General features: G+C 40.4%; 2 protein-coding genes across 6 annotated transcripts in view; one reads left to right on the top strand and one right to left on the bottom strand.

Moving 5' to 3' along the window:
- The window catches only part of rnf111 (ring finger protein 111), a 38987-nt gene extending 32567 nt beyond the window's left edge, over positions 1 to 6420 (bottom strand). For 2 of the 5 annotated variants that reach the window (XM_078175741.1, XM_078175732.1), the window contains exons 1-2: positions 5927 to 6417; positions 1014 to 1967 (exon numbers count right to left, since the gene is read on the bottom strand). In XM_078175741.1, coding sequence (XP_078031867.1) covers positions 1014 to 1884 — 871 coding nt within the window. In that variant the 5' untranslated portion in view covers positions 1885 to 1967; positions 5927 to 6417. Of the gene's footprint in view, positions 1 to 1013; positions 1968 to 5926 lie in introns of all 5 variants that reach the window. The other 3 variants (XM_033622446.2, XM_078175733.1, XM_078175736.1) reach the window with 3 other exon arrangements.
- A 2745-nt stretch (positions 6421 to 9165) lies between these two features.
- On the top strand, positions 9166 to 20450 carry sltm (SAFB-like, transcription modulator). The gene is made up of 20 exons (XM_033621426.2): positions 9166 to 9320; positions 11466 to 11553; positions 11669 to 11724; positions 12388 to 12415; positions 13712 to 14384; positions 14987 to 15030; positions 15118 to 15230; positions 15359 to 15508; positions 15636 to 15748; positions 15825 to 15985; positions 16076 to 16176; positions 16295 to 16351; positions 16455 to 16600; positions 16732 to 16912; positions 17214 to 17338; positions 17653 to 17826; positions 18163 to 18474; positions 18585 to 18720; positions 19480 to 19634; positions 19725 to 20450. Exons 1-20 carry the CDS (start codon positions 9186 to 9188, stop codon positions 19834 to 19836), a joined length of 3060 nt encoding a protein of 1019 aa, XP_033477317.2. The 5' UTR covers positions 9166 to 9185; the 3' UTR covers positions 19837 to 20450.

Genomic DNA, 20450 nt, shown 5'->3' on the forward strand with positions numbered 1-20450 from the left:
ATATTTCTATCTCCACTGACTGGAGCCAATCAAAGCCGATCAGAGCTGATAAATAACTGTGACTACTGCAGAGTCATTTGTCCTGGGAGTGAATGCCAATTGTGACCTTTCCCACTGAAGACAAAAGGTATTAGTGGGTATTTTGTCCAGTGGAAAAGCGGCTTTAGCGAGATCACTTAACATTATCACACTCCTGTTACAAAAAATACTTATTCTGATTGTGCAGTGAAGGGAACTGTACATTTAAAATTTTGATAAATGACAATGTTTGCCAATTAAGGTTATTTAAAGAAGTACAACACTAACAACTGTTTTGTGATTAAAAACCTCAGTCCAGCTCCTATTGCAGGTTGCACAACATGTTGACTAGCCGTTCTCTGGCACCAGACGTTTCTGTTTTTCTGTTCTGCTTTTCAGTGCATATTAATTCACAGTGCATCATTGTACTTCAATTAAAATGTTAATTCATGCTGGATTGTGCTTTTTTCTGCAGTGTTAGAGATCCTAGTGCCTGTGAGCTTTAGGAGACATAGTTTCCATTATAGTGTTACAACTATGATGTTACCCCTCTTTGCCTATCTTTTTAACAAACAGCACAAAAAAAGAAATGAATATGTCAACACTGTGGTGTATTATTCTGCCTGTTGATATTTACTAACCCCATGCTGTGTAGCAACAGTTTAATAAGGCCCTAAAATACTGTATAAGCCATCTAAACTTTCTTTTACAGTTTACCATAAGAAAGATATATAAAATATTTAACTATTCTAACACAAACTTTGACACCCCTAAAAATACAAACACATAATGACTGATCCTGACTACCCTCTGTGGTCCACTGTGTTATGCTGATCACACTGCAATCACGCAGTAATATCTATGTATGTATTCCCTGCTGCTTTGGACCATATGATATAGCCTACGCAAACATAACGTATGCTGCAAAGCAAGATATGTTAGATACAATAAAGATATTACAATACAACTGTAATGGAGCGGTGGTCTGTAATTACCTGTGGCTACAGTCGCACTGTTGGGCTGGCTGCTGGTGCTGCTAACATCTACATACAGCTCATCTTCGGCTTCGGTAGAAGAGGGGGAGGAAGAGTCACTGCTCAGCTCCTCGCTGGAACTACTGGTGCTATGAAGTAGAGCATACTTCCTACGTGCAATCACTTCACGTTTCTTCCTCTGCAGTAGTAGTCGCTCCTTTTGCTTCTGTGTCCGCTGACCCCCTCCAGGAGCTGTTTTCACAAAGCGTTTCCTATGAAGAGGCCGCCGGCTGCTCAGACACGGCCGCTTCAGCAGCACTGGCTCAGCCTCAGACCGCACCCACTTATGAGAGCGATTCCCCCGAGTTCGACCCAGAACAGGGCGCAGGCCGACTCCGGCGGCTCCTCCTGTTGTCAGGGCAGGAGCCTTGTGTTGGCCCCCTGTTGCTCCAGCTTCCCCCTCCTCCTCTGAGCTAAGAGTGTCCGAGTCCCCAAATCGCAGGCTAGAGGAAGGGGAGGAAGCACAGTCACTAAAAGAGGACTCGTGATTATGTTCATCCTCACTGGGGTGCTGTAAAAGTTCTACCCGGGCACGCTGAGTGGCCAGTGAACTCTCACTAATGTGGCCCTCCTTCAGCGAGCAGTCTGACGGCCCTGCCTGTTGGCCTTTTCTTTTTCTGCGCCCAGGAAGGGTCCGTTCTGAGTCTCTGTGTGTCCCTGTGTCCCTCAGGGTCCGATGCCTGGACTCACACAGGGTTTCAAATTCGCTCTTTCCAATCACCTCCATGTTGTTAGGGAAGCTCTTGGCTGCCTCCATGGGCTCTGGGTTCACCAGTGGCTCCTTCAGATGCTCCTGTCTGCTGGGGGCCTCAGATGGCACCTCACTCTTCATGGTGGCAGGTCCGTCCTCAAAGGGCAAACAGCAAATGCACTCGCATCAGTTCCTAGGCGTCTATCCGTTGCATCTCACAAAATCTGAAACAGAAGAAGAAGGGAAAAGCATTACAGTTGCACAAGTCACTGCACTGCGTGAATATGAAATGAAAGATCATTATGTCAGTGACAAGATTAAGGTCTTTCAACAGCTCTGGAAAATCAAGACCAGTTTCAAAACATCACATCTAAATATAAGTCTGATCAATGCGCTAAAAGTTTTCTGTGTTCTCATTCATCCATGAAATGCAATGCTGAAATTAACTGTTAGGTAAATAAATAACGTTACCAATGACCAATTCAGATATCAGTGATAAAACAGGCAGCTTGTCGAGATCAACTTTGACTCCATATGTTAAATAATCAGACCAAATTTGTTTGATCAGAGGACAAAGCTAGTTAGCTGCTTCAGTATGTTACAATTATGAATAAATATTAAAATTATGGACTCTATACATCAAATCATCATGGACAACAGTTAAATGACCATTACTAAATGTAACTATCTCAGTCTCTGCTAAATTGGAGATAAAACTTGTTTGACAATTTTTTTTTTAACATATAGTATGCAGGATTTCCCCATAAAACAATGTTTGGACTCATGCAAGAGTAAGCCCTCTAAATTATCACTTATGATCCACTATTTTTCTGCAGAGACTCTGCCCTCTGCCAGTACTTTTCTATCTTCCTCTTGTTTTTTGTGTTTGTGGTTTTTATGGGCGTGTACCCCCACAGCACTCAAGTGATGTCGGGCCTCTATAAAAAGGTAGCGACCGTGAGCCAGACCATAAGCAGCAGGCATCCAAGAGACACAGCTCCGAAAAACATAAATATAGTGAGGCAAAATACAAACAAGAGTGAATCTGAGGTTGGCTTTTACTTTCACTTTCGCTGGCAAGCATGTTTACAAACAGTGGACAAATCTGCATAGTATACCTTTAAGAAAAGACAACATTTTTAAATGACTATAAATGATAATACCTATCCCTACCAATTACAAGTAAAATTAGGTGACAGGGGAATCTGAAAATAAATAAATAAATAAATACAGAGATAAGCAACTGCAAAAGCTACGAAAGAAATATAAAAAAGAATGTAAGGAGCATAGATACAATACATTAATAATGATAAATAATAAAATAAATAAAATTACAATTATTAAATTTTCATCCAGATCATTATAATTATATTTTTTCCTATGATGCAGATAATGTGATGATCATAGTTCTCTTTATGCTGCTGAATTGTTCAACATCAGCCGTTTAAAAAACAGCCTACAGCAGAGCATATCAGACTTGCTTTTAACTAAAATTTTCTTTCATATTATTTTCTTGCATGTCACGGGTCTAAAAACATAATTTTCCTAATGACAACAACAGTGTGTTGTCGTGTATTCATGGTGTTCAACATGGGGCAATGCGTTCATTCACTAACAGTCTTTCTGTTTTTTGGTACAAATAAAGACAGTGTGACCCAAAGCTGCCGATTAAAGGTAGAAAATAAATACCCAGAGGCTGAGTCAAAAGTCATGGCTGTGAGTCAATACTGACGTGCTTGCTTTATTGTTGATTCTTGGCAACGCATCAATCACACTAAATAAAGATGGGATTTTAATAAAGGGGATGTCCACCATGAAACTGATTCTCATGTTTATGTCATGAGTTTTGGGACAGTTATATCTATATTTATGTGCACCAGGAGGAAGGGACTCTTTAGGCATGTTACAATGGGAGAATTTTCACAGCAGTGTAAGGTCTCCCAGAGCAATGCCACATTCCAGCGTTGCTGAAATGTAGGCTACTTCGTAAATACAACAAAAGTCTGTGCCTCTGCTGAGCTTTATGCATATTTTCAGATGAGCACATGTCTCACCCTCTGCCAGCCAACAGTGGTGTTAGCACTGACAAAGATCACAATACTGGGGAACAGTATTCCCAGTAGCCCTAAGTGTCAATAAACCTGAAAAGCTCTTTTAATACAATGAATACATTCTGTATATTACTGATTGCTGCGTCTAAGAAAACTGTGATAGTTTACTGGTCTGTAGTCCTCTTCAGTTACACAGATATCCTGTTGTAAAGCACTTTCTTGCAATGTATCACTTATCTAATACTGATCCCCCAAAGTGTGATGCCATTGTTATCATAAGCAAGATTTTGCGATATTAGTGTGTAGAAAACAATTCCACTGTTTTAATAGAGTGAAATGCTTGTTTTTTCATGTTTAATATGTGGAGTGCCCGGATTGCCAAGGTGTATAATACACCAGGGATCTGTAATAGATCAGGCAACATAGCTAATACTAATCTATTACTGCCTCGATACTGATCCAGTGAATCAGATCCTAGTTTTGTATTTTAATCAAAAACACAAACAGGGTTCAAGTGGTTGAGAAGACTATATATATATACATATATGATTTTAAAAAATCCAAAGCAGAAACATAATATTTGATCGCTCTTACTGGCAGTGATCAAAATATGTAGGGCTATCTCTACACACACTCACAAATGGTGTTGCATATCTGCAGTGATGTCCGTGAATGAACTGCGTTTTAAAAATGTTAGGGACTGTGTGAAGAAAACTGCAGGCTTGTGCACTATATGCACGTGGTGATATCGCCCACAGCAACAAGACAACCACACTTCTTGATATGATGTAATCAGAAAACAAAATCATGGAGCTACTATTTCAGCAAGTGATTTAGGAACATATTGTACTGACCCTGTCTATGTGGCCATCTGGAAGCACAAGTGATGTAACACAACTCAAGAAAATAAAAAGCAATGCTTTGCTTGTACCATCCACATTGTTCGCTGAGACTACATCAAATGTGGATGTCTTGCATCTGTCAGCATCTTTATGTAATTTAATCTAAATCAAAATTCTTATACACAAAGTCTGACAAACGTGGTCAACATATAAACATCCAACTACTGTATTTAAGACACTGTAAGATATTTTTATTCCAATGTGGGTCATTAGCAAATTTAAGACTCATGTAGACACAGCTACAAAACTTTGAGAGTTCACTCCCTCTCTCTGGCTCAGTCTCAGAAAGAAAATGCAACACATCAACATTCTTGGTCGTGTTTGCTGCAGGGTATTTGTATTAGACTGCATTAATTGTAAAGGTGTATGTGATGTTCCCCTGTTTAGTACTGCATAAAATACTTAAAGACTGAAAACGCACATAGCAATGTCATCTCATTATATATTCACAACTCATACTAACATGCTGGTTGTCCTGACAACACGCTGGCCTGAAGCTGCAACTTTTATGAAAGAGGGCTGATGTTGCTAAACCCAAGTCACATCTGCTTTTATATACTACTCACTGATAAGTGAGAGTCCTTCAGATGCCACAGAGAAAGCTGCGCAATGACATGCATGAATTCAGGGGCCTCAGAGGACAGCCCTGATAGAAAAAATCCCCATGCATCAAGGCTGAATAATACACATTCCTCATACAGAGGGCCAAATAACATGAGTAACAGATACTGCAGATACCACCAAGTGAAGCAGTCGCAGTTGCTTAGATCAGAAGATGTGTGGTGTAACAGAAATGGCAACAGTAAACCAATTCAAGATGTACGACTGAGACAGGACTGCTGAGCTGCTGCTAACGATTCTCACTGTGCTTTCTGTCTGTGAAACGACTACCAATCACCCTGGCTAGGCTATCGAAAAAAACACAGCCACATAGACTTATTTAGCTTCACAGCATCGAGCCTGAACGTGAGGGTAAGCATAGTTTCTACAACGCTGAACAATTCGCCTACAATGAGCTCGGCTGCTGTCTGTCTGTATCCCACATACGCTGCTGGAGGGACTAGGGCCACATAAACTCGTAGTTATGTAGAAGCACTTAAAATATCCAATTTAAGTAACTTATGTTGAGATTTATTATGAAAACGAATCGAGAGAAACCAAAGTGGACAGCTAGCCACCTAGCTTGACACATAGTTACTCCAGACAGAAGACAACAAAGACAACACGTACCTGGGTCTAAGTCCTTTTTCCAAATTGTGTCACCGTCCTTTTAGTAACATGGGAGGTTAAATCCTGTGGGGAATAATGACAAGCGCTGAAAACGAGCATTTATCTGAATGTTAACCCTGACTGCAACTAGACAGGCCTACATAGAAATCGCGATCCGAGGACGTTAGTGGCTGGGATTGTGAAACTGACAACACAGTCCCGAGCTGAGCCGAGCAGCAAAATCGAAGGCAATGGGCCCTGGACGGCTACGAGCTAAGCTAACGTAAAGGCTAGTTCCACTTCACTCAGCAAATACCCGATTATACTCAGCCATTTTGACTCGCAACGGACGCCTGTCGAATCTTAAAAGGTAGCACGACCTCTCTACTGTGTTTCTGTTTGACAAGATAGAAATGTCTCACTATTAGCCCTCGACGAAGTTGCCATTCCTGCCGCTCGAAGCATCCACTCTTGTTTACCCAGCAGGTCGTCCGTTCGCTGGCTACAGATTCAACACAGCCGTTGGCCTCGTCGCCACGCGGGGGCGCCACATCGCAGCTAGCCGTCAGCCGTTTACGACACTTTGCGACAGCTCGACTTAATCCCTTTTACTTTTCAAAGCAGACCGTGTTGATAAAAATACGCAATGTCGAGTGGACACTCTCTCCTCAAACTGTTTCGTGTTGACAAACGAGCACGAGAAGCTCAGTGTCATTGTGAGAATGTACGTCTGTATACGGATTATAATATAAATCCTTGCATCATTGTTTTGCACCTTCCTTAATCCTCCATTCCAAATACCACAGCGCCCACTAGCGGATATAGGTCAGACGTGTGGAAAACCCTTCATGAAACCCCAGTACATGAACACCAAGAGTGCTTAACTGCACAAATTATTGTCATACAAATGACGTTTTAATCCAGTGTACTCATACTAATAATCAGAAGGTAATGTGATACAGAGAATGACAGGCAGATATGTCAGAAAGCTTACATTATTACATCACATGTATCTAACCCCAAAATTGCAAGAATCATGCAAGCAGGCTACATCATCTTCATCAAATATGATGACCAGTATGACTTGCTTAAAATGCTACATCCACAGACAGCAAGAGATGGAGATAGAGTTGTTTTTAATGGGCTAAGGTGTAGTCTAAACATATGAGTTTTCAATCTGTGACAACAGATATGTAGAGTGAAGTCAGGTAATATGTGTGACACTTTGTGGCAGATTACCAAGAAAACCACCTAAAACTCTGAGGACTACTCTGAGTGTTACTTTTAGAGCTTAATCAAGCTCTCTGCTATTTTTCTACCAAGGAAATATGTTGCTAAGTAAAATAATTTAGAAACGTTGGACCCTTAAACACATCAAGGACATCTACCTCACTACAATAACATGTTCTGGTAAAATGAGAGAGTTGTGTTTGTTTCAATTTTTAATGGTTGAATCAGTTTATCAGTACAGTCATTAATTCATTAAATTATTAATGCAATCTGTGGCTATTCATTAAAAAAGATTTTTCTGCCATGGTCTCACAGCATCATCTTAAATATTTTTCAGGTGACAAAAAACAAAAGAAAAATCACATAGTATCATAACTTATGATTTATGGCACAGAATAGCCTAAAAGCATGCTGGTTTCACTTTAAAAAAAACCCCATCCCATTTGAGCTTAATTTTGATTTTCCCATTTTACCTAAATGCATTAAGTACTCACTCAAAACCCTTATCCCATAAAAAGTTAAGTGTATTGTGATAATATTTTAATTATAAGTCAAACATTTAATAAAATGCAACATCATACAGCCATTTTTGTTGTTATACCCTTATGTTAGCTGCAGCTTTCTTATCACCAAAATGTGAAATTTAACATGCCACACGGCTTCTCTTGGAAATTCTGGGACCAATGGATGTTTTAATCTTTGCTCTGCCCATCCTAGTTACCTCAGACCAATAAAAATTATTGTTTCATGTAAAGAACATTTGTGCTTACAATGCAATAAAATGTTTGGTGACTGGCTGCTAATATGTAAATAGCCCAAGATGTAAAATCTTATTTGTCCCATTTTACCCTAGATAAAGAAAAGCAAATTCTGGCAGTGAGAATAATAAATAATCCTCATTATTCATAGCCTATATAACACAGCCATATTTGGTGTGACATTTATTGCGGTTGCAGCTCATATGTAAGAGTTAAATTATGGAATAAAATGGATTTGTGTCTCTGTTGAGGCTTTACTGCAATACCAGGTTATTCTGTATTGTCACCTTTAGCCCCTCATGCATGATTCAAAATAAGTGAGGCATACGCTGTATGTTGCATTATATTATCCAAAGAGTAATGACATTTTAGTATCTTAATAGCTTACATATTGGAGATATTACTGAATTCATCATTGACCTAATGTGTGCGTCAATCTTGACCAGAGAACTGTAGTGCAGATTTCACAGCTGAGATGGAGTTGAAGAAAATATTAGGAGCCTGCTTCCATCTCATCAGAAGAGAGGAAAATATACTGCTGATCTGCTTGAATTAAAATGACAGCAAGAAAGAGGACAGCTAATCTGTCTAAAAAGTGTAGGTTTAACCAAATGTACACATGTAGCTTGGAGATGGGTACAGAGTAGTCTTTTATAGAACAAAAGATTGGCAAAGTACAGGTGCAGGGCATCATAAAGCAGGATTTGCATATACTGTAGTGTGGAACAGTAGATTTACACCCAGTAAGTATCTGGGCTGGTGAGACAAGTTTAGGATTGGGTCTGGATTAAATGGAGAGCCTAAAAGTCTTTTGAGACCAACAAGAAAAGCAGCTGAATATATTCTTTGTAAAATCAACAGCTGGGTAGGCCTAAATGTCTGCAGTGACATGTGGGTGAATAAAAATGTACTTTGACCTGTACATTGTCAATACTTTGCTAAGGATTAGGCTTTATTCCACATCATAAATAACAATGACTGCATCAGTACTTTTTTTGCAATGGCAAATTTACTGTGCTCAATTCGGCTTCTTCTGCAAACTACTCAAATTAAATTAAAAACTCTGCAACTGTGTTGGATACAAGGTGCTGGATTTACCACTCTGTAATTTGGTTGAACGATTTTGTTCCTGAAATATGTTACGGGACATAAATTTCATTTACTAATCCACTGGCTCCCCCACCACAGTAGGTGGCGATGCATTATTTAGTGACGACAAATAAAGACAACGAAGAAGAAGCTGGGCAAAATTAGATCTGCGCGTGCGCTAAAATCTATAATCTTGAGGTAAAATGGCGACGGGTGCCATTTCCACGGAGTCGAAGAAAATATCCGAATTAAGAGTTGTTGATCTTAAATCCGAGCTCAAACGAAGGAATTTGGACACTTCTGGTGTAAAGAGCGTTCTTGTTGCAAGACTGAGACAGGTAACTTAAAAGGAAGCAAATACTTGCAAGGAGGGGTGACCGAGCTGGGAAATGCGTTGCGGAGTTGCTAATGCTAACGTCAGCTAGCGTTGTGACGGTTGTGTTTGCTGCTAGGTTATCTGTTAAATATCTGTGTGGTGTTTAGTGTGGTCAGTTTAACTGTCGAAATACCCGCTGGTTGTATTTAGCTTTAGTTAACTACACCCTGGGTCAGCTGCTTACCCTGTACTCATAACGCTAACGTTACACCTGTCGGAAAAAGTGAAGTGTTAGCTACTCGAGCTAGTGTGATAAGCGAGAGAACATGATTCTGTAACGTTAAATGAACGGGAGCAAAACAGACATGGAAGGCCTCTGTAGGCTCCCTATGCCCCGAAACAACAGGGCTGCTATGTCAAGTTAGTTCACAACTAAGATCAGATCTGTGTTTTGAAATTAGATTGGTTATATTTTTGGGTTAAAAATAATTATAACATTATATTGGATCTTAAATATCAAATCTCATTTTATTGAATCTAAATCGATTAGGTCAGTTTTTCAACAATTTAAGGTTACATACATGATTGACTAAAACTAGACATCTGTAGTAGGACCACAAGATTATGGCCAATATGTTCATTTAGTTTTGGGAAGACAAAAGTTAAAATGTATCCATAATTCCACATCTAAGAATGCTTGTATATGTAATATTTGTTTTCCAAAGCCATTTATATAGAGAATATTAGATTTTACACCATGCCTGTCTTTTTGATTTGAACCCACTTGAAACCTCAAAGTATTCCACGTTCCCGTTATGATATATAATCATGTTTTGCTGCGGCTGCCTCATGAGAAGGCAGAAACAACACAGTTTTGAGCCAGAAACAATAAAAAATATTTCTGCTAATGTACTCTGGGTAGAGTAAAAAAAAAAGGCAAAATAAGAGCCTTCGTCTATAGTCAGTAAACCAGGACTATGCAGCCTTAATCACTGACAGTATGGACCTGAATACTGTCCCACGAAGCATAAAACAACACACTTGGTCATCACTTCTCAAAAGTGATGTGATGAAACAACAAACAAGGCAAACATGGCCTAGGTTCACACTAATTGGATTTATTTTTTAATCTTTTATCATAACTACGACACAGGGTATTCTGTTTTAACAGGTGCATGCGTTTTTATTTAACTAGACAATAGGGATGCACCGAAATGAAAATTTGTGACCGAAGCTGAATAAAATTAAACGCCTGGCCGAATACCGAGTACCGAATGCCATTTTTTAGTTTTTCATTAGTTTTTGCAGATGAACCCCCTCCAGATTAGTGTTGTCATGGTACCAAAGTATCACGGTTCTGAGTAGTATCGCGATACCACAGCGAAAATGAGGCAGATGTGCCTTTTGTCATTATAAAAAGATAAATCACTTTTCTATAATGCATCAATGATATTTCAATGGAATAAATTACTTATTGACTTATTCATGCTTCAAAAACAGCATCAATAAGTGATTGACATAGGGGGGATCAAAATAAAATAAATAAATAAATAAAATAAAATAAAAATCAACCAGCCACCCTCCTCCCCTGACAAGTTAAGAACAGTCCCTTCATAAGTTAAGAACAGTCCCTTAAGTACGGTGAGGTTTGTGGAGCGTTACCTGCCACAAAGAGAGAAATGTGAACAGCTCGTTTCTCCTCTGACACGTCACATACCAGTGTGCCGCCATGGCTCGGCTGTCCAGGTACTTTTGGGCAGTCATGACACCAAGAAGAGGAAATTATTGGACCTCCGTCGCCGGTAAGCCCTTACCTTGTGCCGCGGAGCACTATGGCCGCCGTATTTGACAGGAATACATTCCTGTCTGTGTCTGTGTCACCACTTTCGAAATATCGCCACACTGCCAACATTTTACTCCGTCCATGACTGCACGCTGTTTGATTGCGTTATCAAAACACGCCGCTATTATTCAGCCTTGCTTTTCACTTATTCCACCGAATACCGAATGTGTGGTTTTTTTGCAATATTCGGCCGAATATATTCAGTTACCAAATATTCGGTGCATCCCTACTAGACAACTGGCGATGGATGAAACTGGAACAATAAGGATATACTATGTGTTTGGTGAAAATATTTTAAACTGTTATTATTAAATCTTTTTTAAGGCTCTTCAGGATGAAGATGGTGATGCAGAAAACATTCAAGTCCCACTTTCAACTGACTCATCAGCTCGGAAAAGTGGGAAAGCCAAAGGTAATTTTGCTTTTGATTTAATCAGTGAGACGGGGAGGCAAAGTGAGTTCATATGTTCTGTTCTATTTTTAGTTTTCATGTAGGTTTTTAATTTTTTCTATATTTCACCTTTCAGGGAAAAAAGTGGATTCAGATGCGGACACCACTGGGGAAGAGGATGTGTTTTCCAAGGTGACTGTGGCATACATTTCTGTTGCATAAATGTTGTTCATGAGTTAGTCCCTTTTTTTTGGCCCCCACATTGATCATTAAAATGACATCTAATGTCATTCCTTTTTAGTGTTCTTGTGCATAAACTCTTAGCACTAATTGTTTTGAACCAGAGTGTGAACCTGATCACCTTAATGAAAACCTTTTTAAATGGTTTGTATTAAAGCCAAAAGGATGTATGAAAAAAGCAGTAAGATACTTGTTACACTTACCATGCTTGAAAATATTGTTTACAAAGTTGTTACACGTTAGTTCAGCCCTTTCTCAGTCCCATTTAAGAACTGAATTCAAACCCACAAACTTTATTCACACTGGCTCAAACTTCTTAATTGCGATTGTGTAAAACTATTGTGAAAACTCATAGCCAGTGTATTTGTCTTCTTTTAGTTTTAAGCCACATCTTGTAGTTGTCTGATAGAAATTAGAACCTCTAAAAGCACTGTCTCTTGTGAGATTTGATTGATGCTTCATGGATTCATATTATAGAAGCGTTTACTTAATAGGAAAAAAAAACTAAATACGACAGTTATTTGTTATTTCTGTACAATTAGTTATAACAACTTTTTGTTGCTGCACCTATTGTTTTGAAATATTTGGCAGCTCATCTCACTGTTTTCTTTTTAGGAAACTGAGGAGTATGAGTCAGAAAAAGGTATGTATGCTGGCGCACTAATGACCAATGCTAAAGCAAGGTTGTTTCTTCTTTACAGTTTAAATGTATGATGACAAGAAACTCCTGTTAGAATGCAAAACCACATCCAGTGGTGTTTCATGCTTCTGCACTATCTAGGTCACAATGTGCTAAAAAGAGCACCAAGGATGTGTTTAATGAAGACATTTCTGAAGACCTACTCGAGCTTTTTGTAATTGGTCTGGATTTCTGTTGCTCTGGCATTCAACTTCCTACATTCCCCAGGGAAACAGAGTGAAGGCTCACAAACAAGCTGATATTTTATTATGTCCAATGAATCGGATGAAGCAACAACTTGTAGCACTCGAGGGTCGTTGCACTTACCTGTTGACATTTTGATCGACAACATTGGTGGACAGACAAGTGACCTGTGCAGGTCTGAATACTTTGCTGCCTTTGCCACATGAATAACACACCTTATTACAGGTTTTGTCAAGTGAGACAGCCTGTGGATGAGGATGAGATTTGGGTAGCTCAAGGAATGCTAGATCCCTCCAAACATTTAACAAAGATGCAGAGACCTCAATTCAGGAGGCAACTGAACGATCAAGAGACTTCATACATTCTTTGCAGACGACATCCATCGAAACTGGCACATAATCCTGCCGGCCGATTGCAGCCCCAGCATGATGCGTGCACTGAAGAGATCTGACATACAGCATGGCCTGAGACTGGAAGGGCAGACTGTTGCCACCAAAAGGACACACTTTTTGTACACGGATGTGTACAGTTGACTGGACACATTACAGCTGGTTGGACTCGCTGATGAAAAATAATTTTTCAGAGTGCTCTGAAATCTGCTGATAAGACATTGATGATATTGACTATTGAAGAAATATTGAGGGAATTGAAGATTTCCTATATTTAAGATGACGTTCCATGGACTGATCAGTTGGGGATGCATTTTGCATAATGGAAAAAGACTGACAGATGAACTGATGAGTTGTTCCTCCTCGTTTGAACTTTGCTACAAGATTCCCACCTGGAGATCTGCCACACTACAGGAAGCATCTGGGATTGCACGTTCAGTGTGAATCATGACTCAAATACTTTACATGTGTCAAGAAATGAAGAGCACTGAATCATCCGCTGTTTTCAGTGAAGAGTGTGTGTTTTGTGTCTTCCTGTGGTGTCTGCGCCCTCGATGACCATTAACACTAAATGTGCTTTCTATTCTACTTTTTAGGTCAAGTAACATGCGACATGTCAATGTTAAAAGTTGTGTTTTGCCATGTTTATCCTTGTTAAATCCCTCAGATGTAACTGATACAGATGATGGTACTCGTGAAAATTCTAAGCCTGCACCCTGTGAGGACAGCCTCGCTGAGCCTGAGGCTGACGCCCTGGCTGAGGCTGAGCCAGAGTCAGAAGCTGTGGCGGCAGAGGCTGATTCAGAGCCTGAGCCAGAGCCAGAGGTGGATGCGGAGGCTGACCCAGAGGTGGATGCTGAGCCAGAGGTCGATGCAGACGCTGAGCCAGAGGTGGATGAGGACGCCGACCCAGAGATGGATGGGGAGGCTGAGCCAGAGGGGGAGGCCGATCTGGCTGAGATGGAGGCTGAAGCCATGAATTCCCCCAAAGAAGCTGAGGACGATCACCTGTCGGTCTCAATCCAAAATGAAGACGCCATCACCCTAGATGTTGATGGTGATGATCTCTTGGAAACAGGTAAACATGTGAAACTTCCAGATCCAGAGGCCGAGAAGGGCACTGATGAGCCAGAGGCCTCTGCTGAGACGGGCCCAGATGATGACATGAAAGCGGAAGAGACCGAGGGCCACAAAGATGGTAAGAAAGATGATGGATCCAGGGGTGAGCCCACGAAGAAAGACAGCAGAGAGGCCCAGAAGAAAGCTGAAACAGGAGACAAAGACAAGGATTCTGGGAAGAAAGGCCCCTCCACTACTGGGGCATCAGGTCAAGCAAAGAGGTTTGTCTTTCTATGTCAGTTCTTTGATACTACTACCAAGTCCAGCTCACTAAGAACGCAACATTGTGGGTAGCCTCAAGATTTTTTTTGCCATAAGGGAAATGTTCACTGATGTACCTAATCCTGCCATTTACTACTTTGATTTATTTTTTTTGAAGTTGGTTTAATTGTGACATTAACCAGGAGCTGAGAAAACATCTCTTATTTTGTTACTTTGATCTTTCCGGCAGTTTTAAAGCCATTTCCAGTTTCTGCACAAGGCATTCTAAAAGAGCATTAGTCCCCGTGATGGCAGTGGTTATTTTTTTTTTTTTCCTTTTTGGTCAAATGATTCGCTGTGAAGTTGAACAAACCTCTGAAGATTTCATTGGTCCAGGGAATAAATTGGCTGACAACCTGACCCATCTCACCACTGGAAAAGCAATGAAGCCTTTGAGACATTGGTTCAGATCCACGCCTTGCCCACAGGATTTATTTTTTTTGTCCTGAAAAGTACAAAATGTGGTGTTTTATTCCACTAGATGAATGCGTATCACTTTACACCGGGTTTTATTTACCTTCACTCATTTCCCCTGTTTGTTGTTGCAACGTTTGCTTTGTAGCTCTTCAAGAGACAGAGATGGAAAAGCTACAAAAGATGAAAAGGGTAAGAATTATGTTCAAATGCTCTTAGAAATTTGAAACCTAGGGATGCAGTATTTTCATACCCAATGACTGCCGACATCTTTATCAGGAGTCGTCAGCAGTAGCAGCAACAGCAGCTCTTCTCGTAACATATGGGTGAGCGGCCTGTCTTCAAACACAAAAGCAGCTGATCTGAAGAACCTGTTTGGCAAATATGGGAAGGTAAAAAACAAGTGCAGTTTATTTATTTTTAGAGTTAGTTGTTGCTTATTTTGAATATTTCTGAAACTATCGCCATAACTTTGTTTAGTGTCGTAGAAAAATGTTGACAGGAAATTTGTTGCCAACAGGTTCTAAGCGCCAAGGTGGTTACAAATGCTCGCAGTCCTGGTTCAAAGTGTTACGGCTTGGTGACGATGTCCTCCAGTACAGAGGTGACACGGTGCGTCTCCCATATCAACTGTACAGAGCTTCATGGACAGCAGATATATGTTGAAAGGGTAAGTTGGGAAGCAGATGTAGAGTCAAAATGGTTCTGGAAACCTTGATTGTTCTAATGCTGCCCTCTGTATTCATGGAAACATTGTGAGCCTGTGTCATTCATATTTCACTGCTGCTGATTTTTAGGCCAAAAATGATCCCTTCAAAAAGGAGAGCTCAAAGAAGGAAGCAGAGGACAAAGCGAGTTCCAGCAAATCAAGTGACAAACGCACTTCCACCGGGATAAAACAGACTAACAAGTGGGTGACAGAAGAAGCTGAAAAGTTAATCCTTTGATTGAAAGCACATTTAACATTTTGTTCTCTTTGCATGTAGAGCACAGCCATCTTACAAAAAAGAGGACAAGAAGTCGGATAAACTGTCCGAAAAGGACAAAGATTTATCCAAGAAGCAGGAGGCCAGAAGCGGAAATTCAGAATCAGTTTCATCCAACTCGGGGCAAGATTCTGCAAAGAAAGATGACAGAAAGCATGGGAGTAAGTTCTAATTTAGGTAATCTTATTGAGTTAATCAATAAGCATACATCTGTTCTCTCTGATTATTCCTATTGTCCTTTTTTTTTCTAGGGGCAAAGAGCCCAGGCAAAATGGCGGTGATACATCATCCCAAAGGAGATTCGAATTTTGGCAAAATGAGACCTTTCAGAAGGGGAAGGTATTTTGACAAAGTAAGACCTTTTATTTCTATTTGATTAAGTTTAATCATAGATTTAAAGCTTATTTAAAGTTTGTCATCTGAGGATATATAATAAGATTCCTTTTGGTATTTCTTTTTTTTTTTCCCAGCCCTTTGTCAACATGAATGTTCAAAGGCGGCCAAAATGGTTGATTCCTCCCGAAGAGGTATAAAGTTCTTGATGTTATGGACATAAGCTTTATATTTGCTTTTAACATGCATTATCTTTTGAGCTCGTTTTTAAACTTAAATTTGTATTTTCCCCTTCAGTTAGAGATGATGAGAGACAGGCCGCGACCTTTTGCCAACAAGGGGGAAGTCAAAGACATCCTGCCTTTTGAGAAGATGAAGGAGCAGAGGATGCGTGAACGGGTGGCTCGTGTGGAGCGCGTCCGTAGAGCTGTGGAGTTGCGCAGGTAGGGTTGAATAATGCACAGTCCATACATTCGTACACATTGATTGAATTTCAAATTAATTACGGTTATTGTTGATTATTGTGTATTTATAGTCATAAAGTTCTAATACGAGTGATATTTTTTGTTTTAAGACGGCGTGAAATTGCTGAACAAGAACGTCGTGAACGTGAGCGTGTCCGCCTGTTACGGGAGCGTGAAGAACGGGAGAACCTGCTCCGGGAACGACAGAGACTTGAGATGGAAAGACAAAAACTGGAAAGGGAGCGCTTGGAGAGAGAGAGGCTTGAGAGAGAAAGAGCCCGTATAGAGCAGGTACAGTGACCTTAAACAAATTCACCTTCCCGCAGTCACATCTTCAGACTTCTGGGAAAGCTGCTTATCTCAGGAATGAATGATTATGTCAAACAGTTTCCGTCCAGGGGGTAAACAGTTGTGTACATTAGCAGGAATTAGTTAGCTTGTAATTTACCACTTATTTTTAAAAACTCCAAAATTTTCAAAAGTTGTTAAAGCTACTCAACACTTGGCTTTTCTTACTGTTTGTAATTGTATAACATTATTTACATCTCTCCAGTATTAATTTTAATCTGCATTTTAATATTGCCTCTCTCAGGAACGACGTAAAGAGGCAGAACGCCTGGCACGTGAACGTGAGGAGCTGCGTAGACAGCAGGAGCAGCTCCGTTATGAGCAGGAGAAGAGAAACAACCTCAAGAGGGGCCGTGAAGTGGAACACGGGTAGATAGACTATTTTAATTTTTGTCCGTTAAGAGGTTCACCAACTTAGAAAGCGTAGCATTTTATCTATTTGACAAATGTTGCCTGTGTAAAACAATAGTCATGGTTCCCATTCATTGCAGTCATATGGTTTTGTTTTGCTGTTTATAGTGGCTCTAAGAGAAGTTTGACATGGTGTAATTTAAATCAGTTTATAACCGTTTTTAAACAAACATAATGTTGTGTTTAAATAGAAAATGTTGCCACAGTATTGAATAAATCTTTAACTATCCAAGCTCATTACTCACGAGGTATGGTTGTATTCAATGTTTCAGCCGGAGAGACGATTCCTACTGGAATGGCAACAAGAAGATGCAGTCTGAGTCTGATGTCCGTATGAACCAAGGCTCAAACTACAACCGGCAGCAGAACCGCTTTTCAAACTTCTCTCCCCGAGAGAGGGGCCGTTTTCCAGAGGCTGCTGCCGAGCAGCCTAACACCTATGACAGGTACAAGTGTTGAACTATAAGAGTTGAAGTAGTTCACTGTGGTAACATTATTAGTTGCAAGAAGCCTTTTTCACAGAAGGCATTTTGACATGTTTAAATAGGAAGACCAAATTTTGAAATAATGATGTCTGAATTTCATTCAGATGCTTCAGATTAAGCATCCTGATATTGCTCATATTGAGTTGTGAATCTGTGCTATTGCTTGTGTTCTCCGTCAGTCCACAGTACTTTAGGCTCTTTGTTCCTTCCCTAACAGATTCTGTTTTGTGCTGCTTTTTGCTAATTGAACTTTGTGTGATGTCACTAATCTCATTTTGGTCTTTGTTTTGTGGCAAGACGTAACCGGTTTGATGGTGAGCCCGAGCCAAAGAAGAGTCGCCCTGCTCCTCACCGAGAAAGCTCCGGCTTTGAGCGCTACCCCAAGAGCTTCGAAACAGTCCGCAGACCTGAGCCACCTCCTCCACCGCGCACCGAGCTCCGGGACACCGACCGCAGGGACAGAGATGAGAGGCGTCCCGTGCCCATGCATGACCGCCCTATGGGAGCCAGAGCTACAATGCCCGGCATGTCGCACAACCGCTCACCCAGGGATGGAGGGCATGGATGGAAGAACGATGGAGGCATGAACACCAATAAGGGAGATATGCGGTAAAAATGCAGTTTTTGAACTCAAAGCATCATCAGTTAACTGTTCTCCCTTCACAGTCAGTGAAAGCTAATTTGTTTTTCTTTTTTAAATTTCTTACTGGGTTGAGCAGAGGACCTATGCGCATGCGTGCAGAGCGATCAGGCAGAGATGGTCCAGGCCCATCTATGAGGGGAGGCGCCTCGGCCAGCCGTGGAAGGAGCAGCTTTAATGAGCGAGATGGGAGACCCATGGTGATGAGTGACCAGGTCAGCTTACCTTCTGACTGAAGGTCTTTTCACAACAAATGCAATTTATTTGTGCTAATAAATAGATTGTATAATCAATAAATAGATTATCTTAATGAGCCTATCCATACCAAATCCAAAACTTTTTGATTTAGTTTAATCGTCAGTGAATATTTCCTATTTTAGTTTCCTTTATTGTTTGTTTTTTTTCTTTGGTCCTTGGTGTGAAAATACCTCAAGAGTTCCACTGTATTTCTCAGGTCCTCTGTACTGATGGTGCAGGATATTGACAGGACTTGTGAAAAAACAACAACAAGAAAACGTCTCAAGATTATCTTAAATCTTGAAATTAAATTAGGAAGCCAGCTCAAAATGTGCAATTGATTGTTTGATGTTAAGTTGATTTACGGAAATGCAGTTATCCTCAACTTTGATCTTTGTAATTTTTGTTTTGATAAAATACAAATCCTGTCTCTCAAATGTGAGAAGCTGCTGCTTTTCTGTTTTTATCTAATTAACGTAACTTGTAATAAAAATAATCCTCAGATCCCTACTCAGCTGTAGAAATTGAAAGTATTACTGTGCCAGTTTTACTAATGAAATGTTAGTCGAATCTTATGAACTATAAGCTGCAAGATCCTAGTTTTTCACTTGTAACTTTAGTCGTGTTTTAGTACGACTGGTTTTTAAACAGTTTCAGTATAAATGTGTAGCAAACACACACATTTAACAATTCATAGAAGACTGGCTCCTGATTTAAAATCTCTTCTTTCTCTGCAGCCCTTCAGCTCTGGCCGCCAGGTTGTGGTGGAACGTCACAGCAGGGATCACGGGATGAGGAAGGAGTGGCATGGTGGATCAAGCTCCCAGGCTGGGGGCTACCCTGACAATCGCAGAATGGGAGACAGCCGGGGCAGCATGATGGCTCCGTCCAGGTATACCAAACATACCAACATATGTTGACTCAATAGAACAGCAGAGAAAATGAATCATGCTAAAGTTTGTCTTTGTCTCTCTGTGTGCAGTCACTCTTCATCTGGAATGAACCGAATTGTACAGATCACCAGCAACTCCATGCCCAGTGGTGGAAACGTGGGTGGATTCAAACCCTTCAAAGGAACGCCGCGGCAGTTCTAACTGCACCCAAATTCTGCCACATAAAGGCACCTGAAAATTTGAAGACTTTTGTGAACTCTTTATTATTAGAAAATCAGCTGTTTCAGGTGGCACATTTGTAGCCATGAGGTTGACGACACTATTTTATTTTGTATAGACAAGTGTTTACCTCGGTGTGGGGTTTTCCCTGACAGTTCTGCTGTTACCGTTAAACAACCCCGTGCACACATTTTACTTGTATTTAGGAAGATATTGTACAGCCCTAGGTCTTTGTAACAAGTTTTTAAGTGATGTTATGAGCTTCTCTGAGTGTCGTATGTACATTTTCAATAGCCTAGTGTCACACTCAGTTCTCCTGTGTAATGGGTCTTATTTTAGTGTACTATAGGGCTCATGGGTGTCACAGATGATTAACTCACTTGGATGTTTCTCTGAGAGGAAACACGTAACAGGAATTCTTTTTTTTTTTTTTTTTTTTTTGAGAAGTCATGCTCGTGTGGACGTCCTGTTTTGTAAAGAGTAGTTGGATTTGCTAAAACAATGTCAAATTGTAAACTAGCCTGCATTGTAGCAAAATACCTCTCACAGGCCACGCATACAGGCCTGTGTGTCTAAAATAAAAACTGACTTTCAAA

The sequence above is a fragment of the Epinephelus lanceolatus genome, chromosome 2, assembly GCF_041903045.1.
Source record: "Epinephelus lanceolatus isolate andai-2023 chromosome 2, ASM4190304v1, whole genome shotgun sequence".
Classification (NCBI taxonomy): Eukaryota; Metazoa; Chordata; class Actinopteri; order Perciformes; family Serranidae; genus Epinephelus; species Epinephelus lanceolatus.